At 45.7% G+C, this 24,031-nt stretch overlaps 1 protein-coding gene across 1 annotated transcript; it reads left to right on the forward strand.

Annotated features, from left to right (window-relative positions):
• Positions 1-200: 200 nt before the first annotated feature.
• On the forward strand, positions 201-23,915 carry ttr (transthyretin (prealbumin, amyloidosis type I)). Its single transcript, XM_052022987.1, has 4 exons — positions 201-332; positions 7,837-7,973; positions 11,102-11,237; positions 23,354-23,915. Exons 1-4 carry the CDS (start codon positions 270-272, stop codon positions 23,456-23,458), a joined length of 441 nt encoding a protein of 146 aa, XP_051878947.1. The 5' UTR covers positions 201-269; the 3' UTR covers positions 23,459-23,915.
• Positions 23,916-24,031: the final 116 nt, after the last annotated feature.

The raw sequence follows: 24,031 nt of genomic DNA on the forward strand, positions 1-24,031 counted from the left end.
CAACAAACTGTGCAAGGCATTAATCGCGGATTTGCCTTGCTGAAGCTGTTGTGAAGCTCAGAGGCTGTGTTAAAGGGGGAAACTGTTGTTGTTGTCCAATGAGTACCCCGTTCCATGAGTTACTGATTTGCCCGGTGTTTGTTGAGATAATAATCCAAGTCAGCAGTTTGGAGGTTAGTGATCAGGTGACCCCTGCGTGGGTGAATTATAAAGCATGCCCTCATCCAAAGCAGCCTCACCTTCTTGAACTGATATACGGATAGTGCAAAATGCTCCGTACACTGTTGTTAATTACCTTTGCCCTCAGTGCTTCCTGTGCAGCCACGAGTGTGGTAAGTGTTTCCAGAAAGGGGGTAAGTCTTTATTTTAAGGGGATGCTTACTGGCAACTGTACTGGCGTCTGTTGAGATGACTCCTTTTCTTTTTGCATCAGAGTAACACCTTCACCTGAAACAAACAAAAAGAGTTGTAGATATTTTATGCAGGGAATGGAGGGAGATGGACCATGTACAGGCAGGAGAGTGTTAGCTTAATTCAGCATCGTGTTCAGCACAGACGTCGTGGGCTGAAGGGCCTGTTCCTGTGCTGTATTTTTCTGCGTTCTTGTTCTTAATTGCCCAGAGATTGAAATGTAAAAGCTGCAGCAAATACGTTCTAAATTTTCAATGTCAAAGTGGCAGGCACGGTAGCATAGTGGTTAGCATTATGCTTTACAGCGCCAGAGACCTGGGTTCAAATCCGGCCGCTGTCTGTAAGGAGTTTGTACGTTCTTCCCGTGTCTGCGTGGGTTTCCTCCGGGTGCTCTGGTTTCCTCCCACATTCCAAAGACGTACGGGTTAGGAAGTTGTGGGCATGCTATGTTGGCGCCAGAAGCGTGGCGACACTTGCGGGCTGCCCCCAGAACACGCTACACAAAAGATGCATTTTGCTGTGTGTTTAAATGTACATGTGACTAGTAAAGAAATATTATAATCTTAGAATTTTATACAATCATGAGAGGCATGGATAGGGTGGACAGTCCGGATCTGTTTCCCAGGGTAGAAATGTCAAGTACTAGAGGGCATAGCTTGAAGGGAGAGGGAAAACATTCAAAGGAGATGTGCGGGGCAAGTTTATTACACAGAGACCGGTGGGTGCCTGGAACGGGACTGCTAGGGTGGTGGAGGGAGCAAACACGATAGTGGTGTTTAAGAAACTTTTAGACAGACACATGAATATGCAGGGGATGGAGGGGTATGGATCATGTGCAGGCAGAAGAGATTTAGTTTAGTTTGGCATCGTGTTCGGCACAACATTGTGGGCCGAAGGTCCTGTTCCTGTGCTGTACTGTTCCGTGTTCTATCTCTCAGGTGGTCGTTAGGAGCACATGAGTTGTCCACATCTTCCTGGCCCATGGCTGTTCTCAATCGGTGCCATCAGTTTACCTTCATCTCATTTATGGCTGTGGAACTTGCTCTGCACAATCTGTCTGCCACATTACAACACTGAAGGAGCCTTTAGCCGTCGAAGGGAGCAGCTCAATGGTACAGCAGGTAGCGCTGCTGCCACATAGCTCCAGCTGCAAGTTGCCACTGGGTGAATGGAAGCTGAATCAAGGGTGGAGATGATGGGCATGTGATAGAGAATAAGTTGCAGCAAAATAAGATTGATGGGATGGTTTTGAGAGCCGGTATTGACATGAGGTCCAAATAGCCTCCTTCTATGTTGTGAAATAAGATGAAATTTACTTGCTCCCTGTCATCAATAAAGAGTCATTGTTTGGGCAACCTCCCCTCCATGGACTTCTACACTTCTCACCTGCCTCGGGAAAGCAGCCGGCATAATCAAGGATCTCTCCCACCCCGGCCATTCTCTCTTCTCCCCCCTCCCATCAGGCAGAAGATACAAAAGCTTGAGAACACGGACCACCAGGCTCAAGGACAGTTTCTACCCCGCTGTTATCAGACTCTTGAAGGGACCTCTCATACGCTAAAAGATGAACTCTTGATCTCCCAACCTACCTCGTCGTGGCCCTTGCACTTTATCTGTCTGCCTGCACTGCACTTTCTCTGTAACTGCAACACTATATTCTGCATTGTGTTTTCTTTTTACTACCTCGATGTACATATGAATGGAATGATCTGTCTGGAATCACTGTATCTCAGTACACGTGACAATAATAAACCAATACCCATATCCATAGTTCTGATGAAGGGTCTCGGCCCAAGACATCAACTGTCCATTTCCCTCCATAGATGCTGCCTGACCTGCTGAGTTTCTCCAGCATTTTGTGTTCGTTGACCCACATCCATGCTTGTTTGTGGGATCTTGTGCGTAAGTTGGCTGCCGAACTTCTTCCCTTACAGCAGTAGCCACATAAAAGAACCTTGTTAACCATGACACCTTCTGGACTGTGAAAGGGATTACATAAATCTCTTTATAAAGCCTCTCTGCACTTTGCTCAGTGGCTCACTGATCCACGGCACTAACCAGGCACACTAACCACTGAGACTTCCTTGACACGAACAGACACAGCTTCTGAGAGCCCAGACATAAGAACATAAAATGTGGAAGTAGAAGGAGGCCATTTGGCCCCTTATTCCTGAAAAATCACAACCCATCTTTTATCTCAGCACCCACTTTCCTGCATTAACCCCTCATGTCTTGGACGGTATTGGGATTGGTTTATTATTGTCACATGTGCTGAAATACAGTGAAAAGATTTTGCTTTTGTGCCATCCGGACAGATCATTCCATGCATAAGTACATCGGGGTAGTAAAAAGGAAAACAGAATGCAGAATATAGTGTTGCAGTTACAGAGAAAGTGCAGTGCAGGCAGACAATAAGGTGCAAGGGCCACGACGAGGTAGATTGTGAGATCAAGAGGTCATCATTATTGTATAAGAGGTCCGTTCAAGAGTCTGATAGAAGCTGTCCTGAGAGAAGAGAGAATGTCCCGGGTGGGAGGGGTCTTTGATCATGTTGGCTGCTTTCCCGAGGCAGCGGGAAGTGTAGACAGAGTCCATGGCAGGGGAGGTTGGTTTGGGTGATGGACTGGGCTGTGTTCACAACTCTCTGTAATTTCGTAGTCTCAGGCAGAACAGCTGCTGTACCAAACCGTGATGCATCCGGATAGGATGCATTCTATGGCGCATCTGTAGATATTGGTGACAGTCATTGGGGACGTGCCAAATTCCCTTAACATCTAAAATAAAATCTATTGATCTCTTCCTTAAATACACTCCGCAGTCCTATTGGGTAGAGAATTCTAAAGACTCACCACCCTCTGCGTGAAGAAATCTCTCCCCATCACATCCTCAGTGCCCAATCCCTTATTTTAAGAATGTGACCACCTGGTTCCAGACCAACAAGTCGAGGGAACATTATCCCTGCATCTACACTATCAAACTCTGCAAGAAGCTTGTACATCACACCTCTCATTCTTCTAAATCCAAGAGAGTACAGCTCCAGTCTGTGTCATCTCTGCTCATGTGATGAACCCACCATCCCAGGAGTCACCCTGGCTGATCTGAGTCAATATGTTGCATTCCCTCTATCTAAATATGACTAAGGACTGAAAGATTTAATTGGCCTCTCTCTGTCCCCAGCTAGCCTCTATCAAGAACACAGGGCACTGCAAAACACAGTCACTGTTGCAGAGTAGAACAAGGAACAGCCAATCCACACACACAGCAACTTGACGCAAATAAGAATGGGCCACTGACCATAAAATTTGTGAGTCGATAGCTCCCTGAAGGTGGCAACACTCGTAGACAGGGTGGCAAGTAAGGGATACGGCATGCTTGCCTTCATCGGTCAGGACACTGAGGATAAAAGTCAGGAAGTCACATTACAGCTGTATAAAACTTTATTTCAGCCACACATGGAGTATTGTGTGCAGTTCTGGTCACCCCATTACAGGAAGGATGTGGAGGCTTTGGAGAGGGTGCAGAAGAGATGTTGCCTGGATTGGAGAGTATTAATTATCAGGAGAGATTGGTCAAGCTTGGAGCATTCGAGGCTGAGGGGAGACCTGATAGAAGTTTATAAAATTTTGAGAGGCATAGATAGGGTAGACAATCAGAGACTTTTCCCAGGGTAGAAATGGCAAATACTAGAGGGCATAGGTTTAAGATGAGAGGGGGAAAGTTTAAAGGAGATGTATGAGGCAAGTTTTTTGTACATAGAGGGTTATAGATGCCTGGAATGCGCTGCCAGGGTAAGTGGTAGAAGCTGATATGATAAAATAAGATAAGATTTCTTTATTAGTCACATACACATTGAAACACACAGTGAAATGCATATTTTGCGTAGAGTGTTCTGGGGGCAGCCCGCAAGTATCGCCACGCTTCAGGCACCAACATACCATGCCCACAACTTCCTAGCCCGTACGCCTTTGGAATGTGGGAGGAAACCGGAGCACCCGAAGAAAACCCACGCAGACACGGGGAGAACGTACAAACTCCTTACAGACAGCGGCCGGAATTGAACTTGGGTCGCTGGCGCTGTAATAGCATTATGCTAACCACTACACTACTGTGCCTGCCTTAAATATTGACAGCAATGTTTAAGAAGCATTCAGACAAGCAGAGAGTCATAGAGTTATACAGCACGGAAACAGGCTCTTTGGCCCAACACGTCCATGCCGACCAAGATGTCTGTTCTTGTCTAGTCCCATTTGCCCGCGTTTGGCCCGTATCCCTCTAAACCTTTCCTATCCATGTACCTGTCTAACTGTCTTTTAAACGTTGCAATTGAACCTGTCTCTATAGCTTCCTCTGGCAGCTCGTTCCATGTAACCACCCTCTATGTGAAAAATATTCCCCTCAGTCCCTCTTCAATCATTCCCCTCTCACCTTAAACCTATAAACACATGAACAGGCAGGGAATGGAGGGATATGGGCCTTCTGCAGATAGACGGGATTAGTTTAGGTTGGCATTGTGGTCAGTGCAGACACGTTGAACTGAAGAGTCCACTCTTCTGCTGTACTGTTCTCTGGCCGATGGTCTAAGTTCTAATCTTATTCATGGTGAGGAGGGATCTGATCCTCTTTCCAGATTAGTCTCCAGTACACATCACAACGGGGGAATTTTTGCTCCTGTAAGCAACTCCTTGCCTTTTAACTGTTCTCAGTGGATCTAAATCTTGGAGGTCCCTGTCCAAAAGCACATTCACCACACAAACAGCAGTGGTTCAAGATTGGCAGCTTGCCACCATCTTCTCAAGGACATGTGGGAATTGGCAACGAATGTTGGCATCACCAGCGTGGGCCAGATCCCATAAATCAACAAGAAAAAGAATCGTATTTTGGACATTATCCATTGGTGCAATGCCAACAGCGAACAGGAAGCTTTTTTCTTCCCGAACAAAGCAGTCGGCTTGACTGACACCCCATTCACACTCCCTCCTGGGTCAGTAGTCAGAACCTTTCTCCCATGATTAGAATATCAAAAACAAGGGGGCATAGGCTTAAGGTGAGAGGAAGGCGTTTTAAAGAGGACTTGAGGGGAATTTTTTTAAACGCAGCGAGTGGTTGATATCTGGAATGCGGTGCCAGAGGAGGTGATGAAATCAGGTAAAATTATTACATTTATTTAGGCAAGGCATAGAAGGATACAAACTTAATGCAGGCAAATAGGATTAGTGATACAGTCATAGAGCACAGAAACAGGCCCTTCAGCCCAAATGGTCCATGCTGACCAAGATGCCCACCTAAGCTGACCTTATTTGCCCACATTTGGCCCACATCCCGCTAAACCTTTCCCATCCATGTACCTGTCCAAGTGTCTTTCAAATGTCATTAATGTACCTGCCTCAACCACTTCCTCTGGCAGCTCGTTCCACATACTGACCACCCTCTGGGTGAAAAAGTTGCCCCTCAGGTTCCTATTAAATTTCTCTCCTTTCACCTTAAGCCCGTGCCCTCTGGTTCTTGATTCCCCAACCCCAGGAAAAGACGTAGATGGGCAAAAAGGCCAGCATCGATATGGTAGGCCGAAGGCCCTGTTACTGTGTTGTACAACTCTATGACTCTTTGACTCCAGCACAGGCACACAATGGTTGCAGTGTACATCATCTACAAAATGCATTGACGTTGCTTGAAGTTAACCAGAATCAGGTTTATTATCACTGACATATGTCATGAAACTTGTTGTTTTGTGGCAAAAGTACAGTGCAAGACATAAAAGTTACTATAAGTTACAAAAATAAATAAATAGTGCAAAAGAGGAATAACGAGGTGGTGTTCATGGGTTCATGGACCGTTCAGAGCTGTGATGGAGGAGGGGAAGAAGCTGTTCCTGAATCGCTGAGTGTGGGTCTTCAGGGTCCTGTACCTCCTCCCCGATGGTGGTAACGTGGTAGATGTTAGTTTTTTGTAGACATGGAGTTTGAGTCACCACCAGCAGCCACTCCCAGTTATATAATGCCTTCAACATCTTAAAGAGATTTAGGGACGAGGCAGCTGAAGGCAGCCTGCAGTAATGGAACATTGGGAATCGGGATGCTTGCTGAGCAGGAGAGCAGTCGGGGACAAAATTGGGTAGAATTTATATCAATGAGAAATCACTTACGTGGTGTGAGGGATTATAACCCACCATGTACCAAGCTACACCTGCAGTATGCACTCTCATTCAGAGAGGTAATGTAAGAACTGGTCTTGATTTGTGACCATCTTAGTACAGTTCTAAACTCTAAGGTTGTGTTGGGCTGGTGGTGGTCAGAGATAGAAGTGGATGTAAAACTTGATAGAGGAGTACAAGACGATAAGAGGCATAGATCGAGTGGACAGTCAGAGACTTTTTCCCAGGGTGACAATGGCTAACATGAGGGGGCATAATTTTAGGGTGATTGGAGGAAGATATAAGGGGATGTCAGGGGTAAGTTTTTTTACACAGACAGTGGTGGGTGCGTGGAACGCACTGCCGGCAGAGGTTGTGGGGGCAGATACATTAGGGACATTTAAGAGACTCTTAGATAGCCACATGAATGATAGAGAAATGGGGAGCTATGTGGGAGGGAAGGGTTAGATTGATCTTAGAGCAGGATAAAATGTCAGCACAACATTGTGGGTCAAAGGGCCTGTACTGTGCTGTAATGTTCTACGTTCTATGAAAAGCTGTGTTAAAAAAAAATCACTCCTAAACTAGTCATACAGCATCTCCAGCAACAGGTGAGTAAGTAGTTGGTTCATTTAGGAAGAAGGAACTATTGACCAGAACATAAAGAAAATTCTCATACATAAAAAATTATTTTTATTAGTTTATTACTGTCACATGTACCAAGCTACAGTGAAAAGCTTTTGTTTGTGTGCCATCCAGACAGATGAATGAGATAGTAAACAGAATAACAGAATGCAGAAAGTAGTGTTGTAGTTACAGACAAAGTGCAGTGCAGGCAGACAATAAGGTGCAAGGTCCACAACGAGATAGATTGGGCGACCAAGAGTTCATCTTTAGCGTATGAGGGGTCCATTCAAGTCCCTGATAACAGCAGGGTAGAAGCCGTCGATATAGGCAAGTACACTGAAAACTCATCCGATCATTGTTGTGTTTGTGGGATCTTGCTGTGCGCAACTTGGCTGCTGCATTTCCTACAGAACAATAGTGACTACAAATTGTTTCATTGGCTGCAAAGTGCTTTGGGAATGATTCATAGGGCCTACAGATAGGCAAGTCTTTCCATTTATTTCTTCCAAATATATTTTAGTTCTTCATGACGCTGTGCAATATCTTGTAAACGGTTAAATGAGTCTTAGAGAATCCATTGGTATTAATTAAATCCCCTCTTCCCAGTGCCTTTGCCTTGAATAAATCTTTTCAATTCTTTATCAATCGTCTGTTTCCATTAACCGTAGAGTCATGGTGGTCATGATGAAAAATGCCCGATCCTCATCAAAGTTCTGGATGCTGTCAATGGTACGCCAGCCGCAAACCTGCGCATTGAAATGCTGAGGCAAAATGATGATCAAACCTGGCACCAGCTCAACACTGCGTGAGTACAACATCTGGCTGCTCCTTCCCAGGGCTGCTGCACATCTGTCCCCAGCAACGTCCTGGTTTCCAATGTTCAACTCTTTTTTTCCAAATACATATTTGCAGGTTGAGGGTACCTTTGCATGGCCGACAGTTGGGGTTGCTTACACGGGGTTATAGAGTTATACAGCACAGAAACAGGCCCTTTGGCCCAACTCGTCCATGCTGACCAAGGTGTCTTCCTGAGCTCGTCCCATTTGCCTGTGCTCGGCACATATCCCCCTAAACCTTCCCTATCCATGTACCGTTTCAGGTCAAGACCCTTCTATGGATGAAAATGGACAGTTGACGTTTCGGGTCCGGACCAGATGAAGGGTCTCGACCTGAAACATCGACTCTTCAATTTCCTCCATTGATGCTGCCTGACCCACTGACCTCCAGCATCTCATGTGAATCCGATGGACACTTGAGGAGAAATAAATTCCAGGGAAAAGGGAAGAAGTGTGCGAACGGAACGGGCAGGATTGATGTACAGAGAGCCAGCTTGGACTCAGCCCACTGGGGGGTGACCCCGAGCTTCCTGATACATTCCACTTTAATTCTCAGTCCCACTCCCATTCCAGGCACAATTCCACGGCCATAAGGAAGCCCAACTAAATCTGGGATCTTTGCAACCCTCTGGAATGAACATTGCAGTTCCCAACTCCCAGTAAGATGCTCCCTTGCTTCACATTATCATGTTAATCTCCCTTTCTCATCCCGTTTCTTTAAGGTTTCTTCCCAACGGTCAGTACTCATAATCCTTACCATCTGATCTGTCTTAACCAACCTCCCAATAGTCTTTTGCCTTACACTTCACTGCTCCCCCCAGCTCTGCTCTGAAAATTGAACCCCCCACCCATTCTTCCCTTCTGAGGAAGGATCTTCGACCTGACTGGTTTCTCTTCCCACAGATGCTGCTCACCTGGCTGAACTTTTCCAGGATTTCTGTTTTTATTTCAGATTCCAGCATCTGTAGTTTGTTTGTTTGCCAGTCTGGATTTGACAGGCTAAACAGAATATTTCTTTCCCATATCAATTCCATGAACTTAATTGCTGTAAAAGTTCTGAATGGGAAGATGAAATCTTATAAGATTTCTTTATTAGTCACACGTACATCGAAACACAGTGAAATGTATCTTTTGCGTAGAGCGTTCTGGGGGCAGCCCGCAAGAGTCGCCACGCTTCCGGCACCAACATAGCATGCCCACGACTTCCGAACCTGTACATCTTTGGAATGTGGGAGGAAACCGGAGCACCCGGAGGAAACCCACGCAGACACGGGGAGAATGTACAAACAGACAGTGGCCGGAATTGGACCCGGGTCGCTGGCGCTGTAGTAGCGTTACGCTGACCGCTACACTACTGTGCCTGCCCAGTAATGTTCACACCATACAACTTTACAAAACACTGGTTAGGCCACACTTGGAGCACTGTGTGCCGTTCTGGTCGCCACACTACAGGAAGGATGAGGTTGCGCTGGAGAGAGTGCAGAGGAGATTCCCCAGGACGTTGCCTGGATTGGAGGATTTTAGTTATGGGGAGAGATTGGACAGGCTGGGCTTGTTCTCCCTGGAGCAAAGGAGGCTGAGGGGGGACCTGATAGATCTTCCCAGGTTACGACAGGTACTGCTTGTAACCAGAACAGTTCGCAAGTTGGAAATGCAGCTGCCTGACAATATATTAAATAAAAAAAGGCCAGCCACAAGATCACAAGACAAAGGAGCAAAAGTCGGCCATTCGGCCCATCAAGTCTGTTCCATGAGCTAAACTAAAAACTATTCCTATCTAGCCCCAAATTCCAGCCTTTCCCCATATCCCTTGATACCTTGACTAATTAGATACCTATCAATCTCCTCCTTAAATGCCCCCAATGATCGGGCCACCACTGCTGCACGTGTCAAAGAATCCCATAAATCCACGACCCTCTGGCTAAAGAAATTTCTCCTCATTTCTGTTTTAAACCGGTACCCTCTAATTCTAAGACTGTGCCCTCTAGTCCTGGACTCACCCACCAAAGGAAACAGCTTAGCCACATCTACTCTGTCCAGTCCTTTCAATATTTTAAATGTTTCTGTGAGGTCCCCTCTCATTCTTCTGTACTCCAGAGCCGACAAACACTCATCATAAGTAAGCCCTTTCATTCCGGGAATCATCCTCGTAAATCTCCTCTGAACCCTCTCCAACATCAGCACATCCTTCCTAAGATATGGGGCCCAAAACTGGACACAGTATTCCAAATGAGGCCTCACCAGTGCCCCATAGAGCCTCATCAACACTTCCCCACTTCCCTACTTTTATGCACTGTACCTCTCGAAATGAATGCCAACATAGCATTCACTTGCTTTACCGCTGATCCGACCTGGTGGTTAACCTTTAGGGTATCCTGCACGAGTACCCCCAAGTCCCTTTGTACAAGTCCCAAGGGCAACGTGTAGTTAAACCAGAGTGTTTAACTCAACCATTCAGATACTGTCACAAACCGAGTTCCCCCACAGAAGATGCCTGCAGCCCCAAAGCAGCCAACAAATCCATCCTGGTAGTCTCCCAAATGCTCGCACGTATGTACGGGCTGTACATAAGTCGGGTGTTCGTAACGTAACCTGTGGAGGACCTGTATATAAGAATGATGAGGGGCATAGGTATGGTAGATAGTCAGAATCCATTTCCCATGGTAGGGGAGGAAGGAGATTGAAAGGGGATTTGAGGGGTGAATTTATTTTACACAAAGTGGTTGATATCTGGAATCCACTGCCAGAGGAGGTGGTAAAATCGGATGCAATCGCTATGTTTAAGAGATATTTAGATAGACACAACTACTTGTGTCTATCGAAGTATAGAAGTATACCGTCCTAATGCAGGCTAATAGGATTGGTGTAGATGGTCCTAAGTCCTAAGATGGTCCAAAGTATAGAAGGACTAATAGGATTGGTGTAGATGGGGAAAAGGGATGGCATGGATATGTTGGGCAGAAGGGTCTGTTTCTGTGCTGTAGACTCTATGACACTAAATTCAAAGAGCTTGCTTTAACTCAGTTTACAGCTCACGTAGTGAGTGTACTGTAGAATCATTGACCAGTAGTCCTGACTCCACTGGCTTCCTTGGCAGGGTCACGGGAGGAAATGGAGAAGTCCACAATCTTACTTCCGAGGAGCACCTTTCAGCCGGTCTGTACAAGGTCCACTTTGAGACTGGTGCCTACTGGAGGAGCAGAGGATTCACCCACTTCCATGAATGTGCTGATGTGAGTTCCACTTCAATTAATAATACTTTATTCAGAAGACCATAAGATACAAGAGCAAAATAAGCCATTCAGCCCATCGAGTCTGCTGATATTTCTCAACTCCATTCTCCTACCTTCTCCCCGTAACCCTGAACCCCCTCACCGATCAAGAACCTATCAATCTCTGCCTTAAACACACCCAATGACTTGGCCTCCACAGCCCTCTGTGGCAATGAATTCCACAGATTCACCACCCTCTGGCTGAAGAAATTCCTCCCCATCTCAGTTCTAAAGGGACGTCCCTTCATTCTGAAGCTGTGCCCTCAGATCCTGGACTCTCCCACTGATGGAAAAATCATCTCCACGTCCACTCTATCCAGGCCTTTCAGTAGCCAGTCAGTTGCAATGAGAACTCCCTCCCATCCTTCTGAACTCCATCGAGTACAGTCCCAGAGACATCAAACGCTCCTCATACAATTAAGCCTTTCATTCCCGGGATCATTCAGCACAAGAGAATAATCTTGTGCAGGGAAAATTGCAGGCTTCCATTCCAATACTACACATTCCACACAAAATTCCTGCTGTCATCTATCCTCAAATAAACTTAAGTCAAGGAAAAGAAAGGTTGCATTTCTCTAGGTACCTCAGGAGATCCCAAAGGGGTTTACAACTAATGAAGAACCTTTAGAAGTGTTGTCATTTCTGGAATGCAGCCAATTTGTGCACAACAGCATCTCACAAAGGGCAATGTGATAATCTGGTTTAGTGATGTTGATGAGAGAGCATGATTGGTCAGGTCCCGAGGGATAGCACCACCCCACACTACGCTGTCCTCTTAGAAACATGGGAAATAAGGGCAGGAATAGGTCATTGAACCCTTTGGACATGCTCCAACATTCAATATGATCATATCAACCACTTCAGTACCTAGTTCCTACTCCCCACATTCCTTGAACCCTTTAGTATCCAGTAAAATATCCACCCCATAGAACATAGAACACTACAGCACAGTACAGGCCCTTCGGCCCACGATGTTGTGCCGACATTTTATCCTGCTCTAAGATCTATCTAACCCTTCCCTCCCACATAGCCCTCCATTTTTCTATCATTCATGTGTCTACCTAAGAGTCTCTTAAATGTCCCTAATGTATCTGTCCCCGCAACCTCTGCCAGCAGTGCATCCCACGCACCCACCACTCTCTGTGTAAAAAAAAACTTACCCCTGACATCCCCATTACACCTTCCTCCAAACACCTTAAAATTATGTTCTCTTGTGTTAGTCATTTTCACCCTGGGAAAAAGTCTCTGATTGTCATCTCGATCTATGCCTCTTATCATCTTGTACCCCTCTATCAAGTCACCTCTCATCCTTTTTCTCTCCAATGAGAAAAGCCCTAGCTCACTCAACGTAGCCTCACATGTTCTCCTCTGCACCCTCTCTAAAGCTTCCACATCCTTCCTATAATGGGGTGACCAGAACTGAACACAATACTCCAAGTGTGGTCTTACCAGAGTTCTATAGAGCTGCAACATTACCTCGTGGCTCTTGAACTCAATACCGCGACTAACAAAGGCCAACAATCATACGTTTTCTTAACAACCCTATCGACCTGCGCGGCAACCTTGAAGTATCTATGGACGTGGGCCCCAAGATCCCTCTGTTCCTCCACACTGCTAAGAGTCCTGCCATTAACCTTGTATTCTGCCTTCAAATACAATCTTCCAATGTGCATCACTTCACACTTTTCTGGGTTGAACACCCTCTGCCACTTCTCAGCCCAGCTCTGCATCCTATCAATGTCCTGTTGTAATCTACCTCCTTTTTGACTTGGACTCTACTGCCTTCTGTGGTACAGAATTCCATGGGTTCATGACCCTCTGGTGAAGATGCCTCTGCTGACTTTGAACAGAACTCCCATTATCAATAATACGAGAACACAAGAAAATAAGAGCAGGAGTAGGCCACTCAGCCCCTCAAGCCTTTCAGTATGATCATGTATAATCTGCTCCAGGCCTCACCTCTTCTGCGCCAGTTCCCCATTGCCCTCAATTCCCTGATCTTTCAAAAATGTACCTCCCTCCTCTTCCAATGCCTCCAATGATCCTATTTACATCCCTTGGGATCTTATACACCTCTATAAGGTCACCCCTCAGTCTCCTAGTCTACACAAACTTCCTCACACCTCTCTTCCTCCCTCCCAATCAACATATCTTTTTTATTCCTTTCTGCCTTACGTACGTTTCTAACTCCCCTTTGAGAACCATCAAAGTTCTTTAACATAGAACAGTACAGCACAGGAACAGGCCCTTCGACCCACAGTGTCTGTGCCGAACACAATGCAGAATTAAATTAAATCTCTTCTGCCTGCACACAATCCACATCCCTCCACTCCCTGCGTATTCATGTGTCTAACAGCCTCTTAAACACTACTATCATATCTGCCTCCACCAACACCCCTGGCAGCCTGTTCCAGGTACCCACCACTCTCTGTGTAAAAAAACTTGCCCCACACATCTCCCGTAAACTCTTCTCTCTCCTCCTCCCAATGGGAGCCACTTCCACATTCTGTTACTTCCTCGCAGTTTCTCCCAAACTCCCTGCCAGATTTATTAGTCACCTTCATTAATACTAATTGATCCAAGATCAGATCAGCTCCCTCAGAAATGGAAACATCACTTCCACACCACCTGATCAAAAAGAGTTTCCATCTTAAACGGTCTTAAAATATTGATGCACTGACTCTGTGAAAGCTCATGCAAATGTCGCTTGCACATGGAGTTTGATTCCTGCAGTTTAGTGAGCTGTGAATAAAAGGACAATGTCTGACAACTAATCCTATTGGTTAGAGGTTTATTTTGCTGGTGTATTCCAGTATTCCTCTCTCCCATCCCACTGGCCCAGTGAATACTCTTTTCCACTGGTCTAGATGTGGCGACGGGCTTGTTCCAAATGAGACTCAAGTATAGATTGATTTGTATTGGGGTAGAGATGGATGGAATATTACTTGTTTGTATCTTCATAAATGTTTCACATTGTACAACAACTCGTTATCATTGCTTCCCTTCATGCGTAACTAGTTGAAGAGTTGCCAATGTAGAAATGTTGGCAAAGAGCCATGGCAGTCCATTGGCGCACGCAGTACAATCCCCAAATCCACTTATTGATCACCCAGACCTCAGACGCAACAACAAACAATGCTCTGGGTGCAAGATGCTTATCAAACATTCACATTTTCCCATTTTACTGAGCAGTTTTATTGAAGCATCGACATGCGTCACACAGGAGGGCTGCAAACTCTCAAGCCAACGTTAGTTTAATGGAATAGTTAATGTAATTACTCCTATTCGCTCATTTCCCCAAACACCTGCAAATATTTATCTTTTTGTGTAGAGATCTAATGAAAGTTTAAATTTGCTTACCTCATTTTTTTCAGGCAGTACAGTACAATCAAAGTCAAATTTATTGTCATATACACAAGTACATAGAACATTACAGCACAGTACAGGCCTTTCAGCCCACAATGTTGTGCCGACATTTTATCCTGCTCTAAGATCTATCTAACCCTTCCCTCCCACATAGCCCCCCATTTCTCTATTATTCATGTGTCTATCTAAGAGTCTCTTAAATGTCCCTAATGTATCTGCTCCCACAACATCTGCCGGCAGTGCTTTCCAAGCACCCACCATTTTCTTTGTAAAAAAACTTACCTCTGACATGCCCCTTATATCTTCCTCCAATCACCTTAAAATCATGCCCGCTCATGTTCGCCATTGTTGCCCTGGGAAAAAGTTTCTGATTGTCCATTTGATCTATGCCTCTTATCATCTTGTACACCTCTATCAAGTCATCTCTCATCCTCCTCCTCTCCAAAGAGAAAAAGCACAAACTTACTCCAAACTTACATGCTCTCCAATCCAGGCAGCATCCCCTGGTAAATCTCCTCTGCACCCTCTCTAAAGCTTCCACATCCTTCTTATAATGAAGAGACCAGAACTGAACACAATACTCCAAGTGTGGTCTAATCAGAGTTTTATAGAGCTGCAATATTACCTCACAGCTCTTGAACTCAATACCCTGACTAATAAAGGCCAACAATCCATAAGCCTTCTTAACAACCCTTTCAACTTGCCCGGCAACCTTGAGGGATCTATGGACTTGGACCCCAAGATCCCTCTGTTCCTCCACACTGCTAAGAGTCCTGCCATTAATCTTGTATTCTGCCTTCAGATTCGATCTCCTGAAGTGTATCACTTCACACTTATCCGGGTTGAACTCCATCTGCCACTTCTCAGCCCACAGTCTGCATTCTATCAATATCCTGTTGTAATCTACAGCAACCTTCTACACTATCCACAACACTGCCAACCTTTGTATCATCAGCAAACTTACTAACCCACCCTTCCACATCCTCATCCAAGTCATTTATAAAAATCACAAAGAGCAGGGGTCCCAGAACAGATCCCTAAGGAACACCACTGGTCACCGACCTCCAGGCAGAATATGCTCCATCTACCACCACCCTCTGTCTTCTATGGGCGAGCCAATTCTGAATCCACACAGCCAAGTTTCCCTGGATCCCATGCCTCCTGACTTTCTGAATGAGCCTTCCATGAGGAACCTTATCAAACGCCTTACTAAAATCCCTGTACACCACGTCCACTGCTCTACCTTCATCAATGTGCTTTGTCACGTCCTCAAAGAATCCAGTCAGGCTCCTGAGGCACGACCTGCCCCTCACAAAGCCATGCTGACTGTCCCTAATCAGCCTATGCTTCTCCAAATGCCCTTTAATCCTGTCTCTAAGAATCTTCTCCAGTAATTTGCCCACCACTGAAGTAAAACTCACTGGTCTGTAATTCCCAGGGTTATCCCTACTCCCTTTCTTAAGCAAAGGAACAACATTTGCCAGCCTCCAATCATCTGGCACTACTCCTGTGGCCAGTGAGGACGCAAAGATCATCACCAAAGGCGCAGCAATCTCTTCCCTCACTTCCCATAATAACCTTGGATATATCCCCTCCGGCCCCGGTGACTTATCTATCCTAATGTTTTCAAAAGTTTCAGCACATCCTCTTTCCTCACATCGACATGTCCTAGTGATTCAGCCTGTCGTAAACCATCCTCACAAACATCAAGGTCTCTCTCTCTGGTAAATACTGAATTAAAATATTCATTAAGGACCTCCCCTACCTCTTCCAACTCCAGGAACACGTTTCCTCTTTTATCCCCGATCGGTCCTACCCTCACTCCAGTCATCCTCCAATTCTTCATTTAGGTGTAGAACACCTTGGGGTTTTCCTTGATCCTACTCACCAAGGACTTCTCATGCCCCCTTCTAGCTCTCCTAAGTCCATTCTTAAGTTCCCTCCTGGCCACCTTATCACTCTCCAGAGCCCTGTCTGATCCATGCTTTCTCAACCTCAGGTAAGCTTCTTTCTTCCTCTTGACAAGATATTCTACGTCTCATGTCAACCGTGGTTCCTTCACTCGACCATCCTTACCTTGCCTCAATGGGACAAACCTACCCAGAACACCATGCAAGTACTCCCTAAACAACCTCCACATTTCCATTGTGCACTTCCCCAAGAACATCCGTTCACAATTTATGCTCCCAAGTTCCTGCCTAATAGCAGCATAATTCCTCCTCCCCCAGTTAAATACTTTCCCATATCACCTGCTCCTATCCATCTCCAAGACTATGGTCAAGGTCAAGGAGTTATGGTCACTGTCTCCAAAATGATCTCCCACCGAGAGATCTGAAACCTGATCAGGCTCATTGCCCAGTACCAGGTCCAGTACGGCCTCTCCTCTAGTCGGCCTGTCCACATACTGTGTCAGGAATTCTTCCTGGACACACCGAACAAAATCTGCCCCATCTATCCACTAAGGAGGTGCCAATCAATATTAGGGAATTGAAATCACCCATGACAACGACACTGTTATTTTTGCAACTTTCCAAAATCTGCCTCCTGATCTGCTCCTCAGTGTCTCTGCTGCTATTGGGGGTTCTGTAGAATACTCCCAATAGAGTGATTGCTCCCTTCCTGTTTCTGACTTCAACCCACACTGACTCAGTGGACGATCCCTCCGGGACATCCTCCCTCTCTACAGCTGTGACACTGCCCCTGATCAGCAAAGCCACTTCCCCACCTCTTTTACCTCCGCCCCTGTCCCTTTTGAAACATCTAAACCCCGGAATATCCAGCAGCCATTCCTGCCCTTGTGACAGCCAAGTCTCTGTCATGGCCACCACGTCATAGTTCCATGTACTTACCCACGCTCTAAGTTCATCAGCCTTGTTCCTGATACTTCTCGCATTAGACACACTTCAGCCCATCCAACTGACTGCAATTCTGCCCTTTCAACTGCCTATCCTTCCTCACAGCCTTTCTACACTCTGCATTTACTTGTACGCTAAATGCACCAACCTCTGACCTATCACTCTGGTTCCCATCAACCTGCCAAACTAGTCTAAACCCTCCCCAACAGCTCCAGCAAACCTGCCTGCAAGAATATTGGTCCCCCTCCAATTCAGATGTAACCCGTCCCTTTTGTACAGGTCATACCTTCCCCAGAAGAGATCCCGATGATCAACAAATCTGAAACCCTGCCCCCTGCACCAATTTCTCAGCCACGCATTCATCTGCCAGATCATCCTATTCTTACCCTCACTGGCACATGGCACAGGCAGCAATCCAGAGATTACTACCCTTGAGGTCCTGCTTTTCAGCTTCCTACCTAACTCCCTATATTCCCTCTTCAGGACCTCATCTCTTTTCTTACCTATGTCATTGGTACCAATACGTACCACGATCTCTGGCTGTTCGCCCTCCCCCTTCAGAATGCTGTGGACCCGATCCAAGACGTCCCGGACCCTGGCACCCGGGAGGCAACGTACCATCCGGGAGTCTCTTTCATGTCCACAGAATCTCCCATCTGTCCCCCTTACTATGGAATCCCCTATCACTACCAATCTCCTCTTCTCCCCCCTTCCCTTCTGCACCACACGACCAGGCTCAGTGCCAGAGACCTGGTCACTGCAGCTTTCCACTGGTAGGTCATCCCTCCCCCAACAATATCTAAAGCAGTATACCTGTTATAGAGGGGAACGGCCACAGGATACTCTGCACTACTTGCCTATTCTCTGTCCTTCTCCTGAGTCACCCAGCTACCTGCCTCCTGCAGCTCAGGAGTGACTGCCTCCCTGTAGCTCTTATCTAGGGACTCCTTGTTCTCCCGTAGGAGCCAAAGGTCATCCAGCTGCAGCTTCACTCCCTAACATGGTCTGTAAGGAGCTGCAGCTGGATGCACCTCGTACAGATGTAGTTATCAGGCAGACTGGATGTCTCCCAGAACTCCCACATCTCACAAACTGAACACACCACTGACCCTGGAGCCATTCTCACTACTCTGGCCTGGCAGTAAAGGAAACACCAAAGCAAAGAAAGAAAGGTCCTTACCAGAGACTTACTTTCACCTCTTCTCAGTGAAGCCTCTTGCACCAAAGCCTCAATCGCCCACTCTAACACTGGTCTACTCACACAATGGCCGCTCCGCTTATACTTGCCTTACCTTTACTTGCTGCTGTTAATAAGCCAATTAACTGGTAACAGTTTGCAAATGTGCCTCGTTTAGACTCTTGCAAGGTGAAACTCACAACCACAGGCACAGAGACTCACCTCTCTTCAAAGGTCCTGCTCCAAATCTGGCTCCAACTCCCGACTCTGCAAGGTGAAAGTACACGTATGCACAGGTGCAATGAAAAACTTGCTTGCAGCAGCATCACAGGCACAGAGCATCAGATACACAAGTCACAAGAAAAACAAAATAATTGTACACAATTTTTATAAGAAAGAACACATTTAGAACAAAAAAAAAGTCCATTGTAGCGCAAAGTGATCAATCATGATTGAAAGGTCTGCATTTGTGTTGTAATAAAGCATGGATGATATACGAGAACAAATCTTTGTTGCCTTTTGAAAATAATCTTGATTGTACAATGGTGCAAAGCAAATAGCAAATCAGAAGCCTGTTACACACTTTGATTTTTATTTCCACTAACCACAAAATCCAATAGACTCCCAATTCAGTGGAACCCTCTTTTTTTAAACATGATCATGCAATCTGCTTCAGTAGTTGAGGTCAAAAATACTCCTTTAATATTCTGAACCCACGGTCCAATTGGTATCATTGCCACAGCCTCCAAATCTCATTCATCTTGAGGTGCAGGAGTGAAGGAGAGAGAGAAGCAAGGAGGAGAGTAGGTCTTGATGAGAACAAGGGAAAGAGAGATAAAAGAGGGAGAAGTGTAGAGATAGAGGGTAGAGAAATAGAGAGAGATAACGGTAAAGAGGAGTGGTAAGAGAAGGCATGAGAAATGAATCTGAAGGAATTCCCTCTTCAAACAAAGGAAATTGCCAATCACCCACTAAAGAATCAACATACGAGGCCAATTAGCCCATCAAATCTATGCCAGCGCCCAGAGGATTCCATTCAGTCCCATTGCCCCATTTCCCTCCCTGACCCCATTGTCTTTTACACGCCCACCAACTCCCCGAGTCTCCTCAAACCTACAAACACCAGGGGCAAGTTACAGTAGCCATTAACCTACGAGTGACAGTTTTGACAACCTTTACAGTTAATCCTCCTTTACTTTGTTCCTGTATTTGTGTTTCTGTATTCTGTGACATTACAGAGAACGGATGTGTTGCATTACTGTTTGATTACAGATACAAAACATTTTGTAATGGACGGGGCAAGTAAGTTGCCTGGTGCAGGCCACGTACACAGGGAGGGCTGCAACTCTGCCCTCCCATGTCAAATAGGTTGACAACCAAAAACAGATTAATCCTGGAGACACAAGAGACTGCAGATGCTGGAATCTGGAGCAACACACAATCTGCTGGAGGAACTCAGCGGGTCGAGTAGCATCTGTGAGGTGGGGGGGGCGGGGGGAGGAACTGTCAATGTTTTGGGTCAAAACCCTACTTAAGGACGGAGTGGAGAGGGGGACGTGGCCAGTATAAGGAGCAGAGGGGGCAAGAGGTGAGACAGGGGCAAGCAGGTGATTGGTGGAGGGAGGAAGGGTGAAGGATGACGGGCAGATGAAGTCAGCTGGGGGAGGATGGTGAGGGGTGGAGCTGGAAGACAGAGGCAGGTGAGTGATAGGTGGAAGCAGAGGAGAAAAGTAGGCAGGTGAAGGGGAGGGTCAAAGTAGGGGCAGACGCCAGAGGGTGATAAGTGGGAACATGTTGGAATCTGACGTAAGGAAGGTGAGAATGGGAACCATTAGGGGAGGGGTGTATGGCAGATGAAACCAGTTAGGTGAGAGGATCTGGTGGGTGGAGTGTGAGGGTAGTAAGTGGATGGAACCAGGAGGGGGGTGGGGGGGGGGGTGGGGGGCAAGCCTGAACAACTATCTAAAGATTGTTACCTCCACAGGATAGCTGACAAATACACATTTCACAAATATAAGCACAGAAACCAAATAAAATCCCACAACATTGAACAGTACAGCACAGGACAGGCCCATCAGCACAAGATTTTGTGCCAAACTAATTAAACCAATGACTCTTAATTAACCTAATCCCTCTTCCTCACACATTGACCATACCCCTCCCTTCTCTGCATATTCATGTGCCTAAGAGCCTATGATATCTGCCTCCACCACCACTCCTGACAGCGCATTCCAGGCACCCACCACTCTCTGTGTAAAAAAACTTGCTCCTCACATCTCCTTTGTACTTTCCCCCTCTTACCTTAAATACATGCCCTCTAGTACTGGACATTTCAATCCTGGGGAAAAGATGCTGGCCGTCTATTCTATCATTGCCTCACATAATTTTATAAACTTCTATCAAATCTCCCCTCAGCTTCTGCCACTCCAGAAAAAACAGCCCCAGTTTGTCCAGCCTCTCCTCATAGCACATGTCCTCCAAACCAGGCACATCCTGGTAAACCTCCTCTGCACCCTCTCCAAAGCCTCCACATCCTTCCTTGATGTGTCGACCAGAATTGAACGCAAGTGGTCTAAATGTGGCTTAACCAGAGTTTTATAAAGCTGTAGCATAATTTCCTGGCTCTTGAACTCAGTGCCTCGACAAGTGAGGGCAAGGATGCCACATGCCTTCTTTACTGCCCTATCAACCTGTGCGGCCATTTTTAGGGAACCATGTACCTGGACCCCAAGATCCCTCTGTTCATCAATGCTGTTAAGGGTCCTGCCATTAGCTGTACTCTATGTTGGATCTCCCAAAGTGCAGCACCTCACACTTGCCCAGATTAAACTCCACCTGCCACTTCTCTGCTCATATCTGCAACTGATCTATATCCCGTTGTATCCTTCAGCAATCTTCCATGCATTCCACACCACCAATCTCTGTGTCATCTGCAAACTTACTCACCCACCCTACATTTTCATCCAAATAGTTTATATATAACACAAACAACAGAGGTCCCAATACAGAACCCTGTGGAACACCACGTCACAGACCTCCATCCAGAATAAGACCCATCCACCACTACCCTCTGTCTTCTACGAGCAAGCCAATTTTGGATCCAAATAGCCAGGTCACCATAGATCTCATGCATCCTAATTTTATGGGTGCTGGACCTTGTCAAATGCCTTACTAAAATTAATGTAGGATTTGTGTAGCTGGGTGGTTGATGGTTAGCATGGACTCAATGGGCCAAAGGGCCTGTTTCTGTGCTCTCACTCCACGATTCTTATACCTATTACTTGTACCCAGATGCCAACTTTGTGTTGTATCCAGATTCCCCTGTACAGACACACTGTGCACTACATTCAGCACTTACTCTGTACTGAGGCTGCACCTTAATCATTTGATAGCCTGGCCAATGTTTATTCCTCAATGTCACAGAGATCTGGTCACTGCTACTTGTGGAAGCTGCTGTGCACAAATTGACAGCCACTGTCACCATTGCAATCCAGGGAATAAGTTGTCAAAAGTACTTCACTGGTTGCCAAGTGCTTTAGGATATCCTGAGATCATAGAATTCACTGCACAAATCTCATTGAACAGGAATGCACTGCCTGGGGTGGTGGTGGAGGCTGATACGTTGGTCAAATTCAAGAGATTGTTAGATAAGCATATGGAGGAATTTAAGATAAGTGGGATAGGTGGGAGGAAGGGGTTAGATAGTCTCAGGTGTGGTTTGAAGGTCAGCAGAACATGGTGGGCCGAAGGGCCTGTATTGTGCTGTACTGTTCTATGGAAATGCTGGAAATAATCAGCAGGTCAGTCAGCATCTGCAGAAAGAGAAACTGCTAATATTTCAGGTTGGAGATCCTTCATCAGGTGGGTCTTCAGATAGCTGCAGCAGTCAGATATTTGAGACCAAGATAGATTTTTGGAATCTAGCAGAGTCGAGGGTTCAAAGTGAAAGTCACAGTCGAGTTTACTGTCACATGCACAAGTCCATGTGTGCACAGGTGCAATGAAAAACTTACTTGCAGCAGCATCACAGGCACAGAGTATTAGACACACAACATTCACAAGAAAAACACAAATTACACACAATTTTTACAAGAAAAAACATAATTGCAACAAAATAAAATAAAATCCATTTTAGTGCAAAGTGGCCATAGTGTTGCTATATTGAGGTAGTGATTGGGATTGTGCAGGTTGGTTCAAGAACCGAATGGTTGAAGGGAAGTAGCTGTTCCTGAACCTGGTGGTGTGGGACTTCAGGCTTCTGTACCTCCTGCCCAATGGTAGCTGAAGGAAGATGGCACGGCCCGGATGATGGGGATCTTTGATGATACATGTTGCCGTCTTGAGGCAGCGCCTCCTGTAGATTCTAGTGATGGTGGGGAGGGATGTGCCTGTGATGTATTGGGCTGAGTCCACTACTCTCTGCAGCTTATGTTCCAGCGCATTTGAATTGCATTATTTTGAAATTCAGATTAGATCATGGGGATCAGTATGGAAAGTCAGATGTGTGTTTCCAGAATATTATTTGTTTTTAATTCAGATTTCTAGCATTTACAGTTATGTTTTTTTTACTGCCCATTTGTCTTCAGTTAAAAACTCAAATGCCAAAAGCTGACAGGAAGAGTCCACCTCAAGTTGATGATCTATTGCTGCAGCAGCTGAGATTATTTTCTTTGTTTCAGGTGGTTTTCCGTGTGCCCAGCGCAAGTCATGACCACTACACCCTTGCAGTTCTCCTGAGTCCCTACTCCTACTCCACAACAGGACTGATCAGAAACCCACATTAAACCGAGTACGTGGCACCCGATAAAAGCTGCTCACTCTCCACGTCTGGAGAGAGCAAAATGCATGGAAACAATTCCTAAATTAACAAGGTCAACATTTTGATCTGTGCAAACAAAATTAAGTTAAAATTTCAGCTTAAATTTCAATTATTTGTATCTGATCATAAACTGTAATTAAAACACTGCTTAGTTCAAAATTTTAAACTGTTAAGAGAAGCCTGTAACACTGATTTTTGTACTTCTTGACAGGCTGGATGTTTTTGAATGCTTTTCTCTTCAGCTTATGTTATTCCTTAACTCTGTAGAGATCCATAAGGGAGTTTTTCTTTAGTAATTATTGACAAGTTGTTCTTGTTCCTTAAAAGGTACATAGTTTGTTTTTAAAACTTCTGCCACTATTACATTTGCTCATTTTACCATGGGCACTGACCTAAATTGCCTGCATAAAATCTGCAACCTAGTTCATTGTTTTTTTTGCATCTTTCCACTTCAAATACTACATTGAACATCACACTGCAAGGACACAGCCTTTAGACTTCCTCTAAAATTAAGGTAGAAACGTGCATAAAGATTTGG

This window comes from Pristis pectinata, chromosome 9 (genome assembly GCF_009764475.1).
Source record: "Pristis pectinata isolate sPriPec2 chromosome 9, sPriPec2.1.pri, whole genome shotgun sequence".
Taxonomy (NCBI): Eukaryota; Metazoa; Chordata; class Chondrichthyes; order Rhinopristiformes; family Pristidae; genus Pristis; species Pristis pectinata.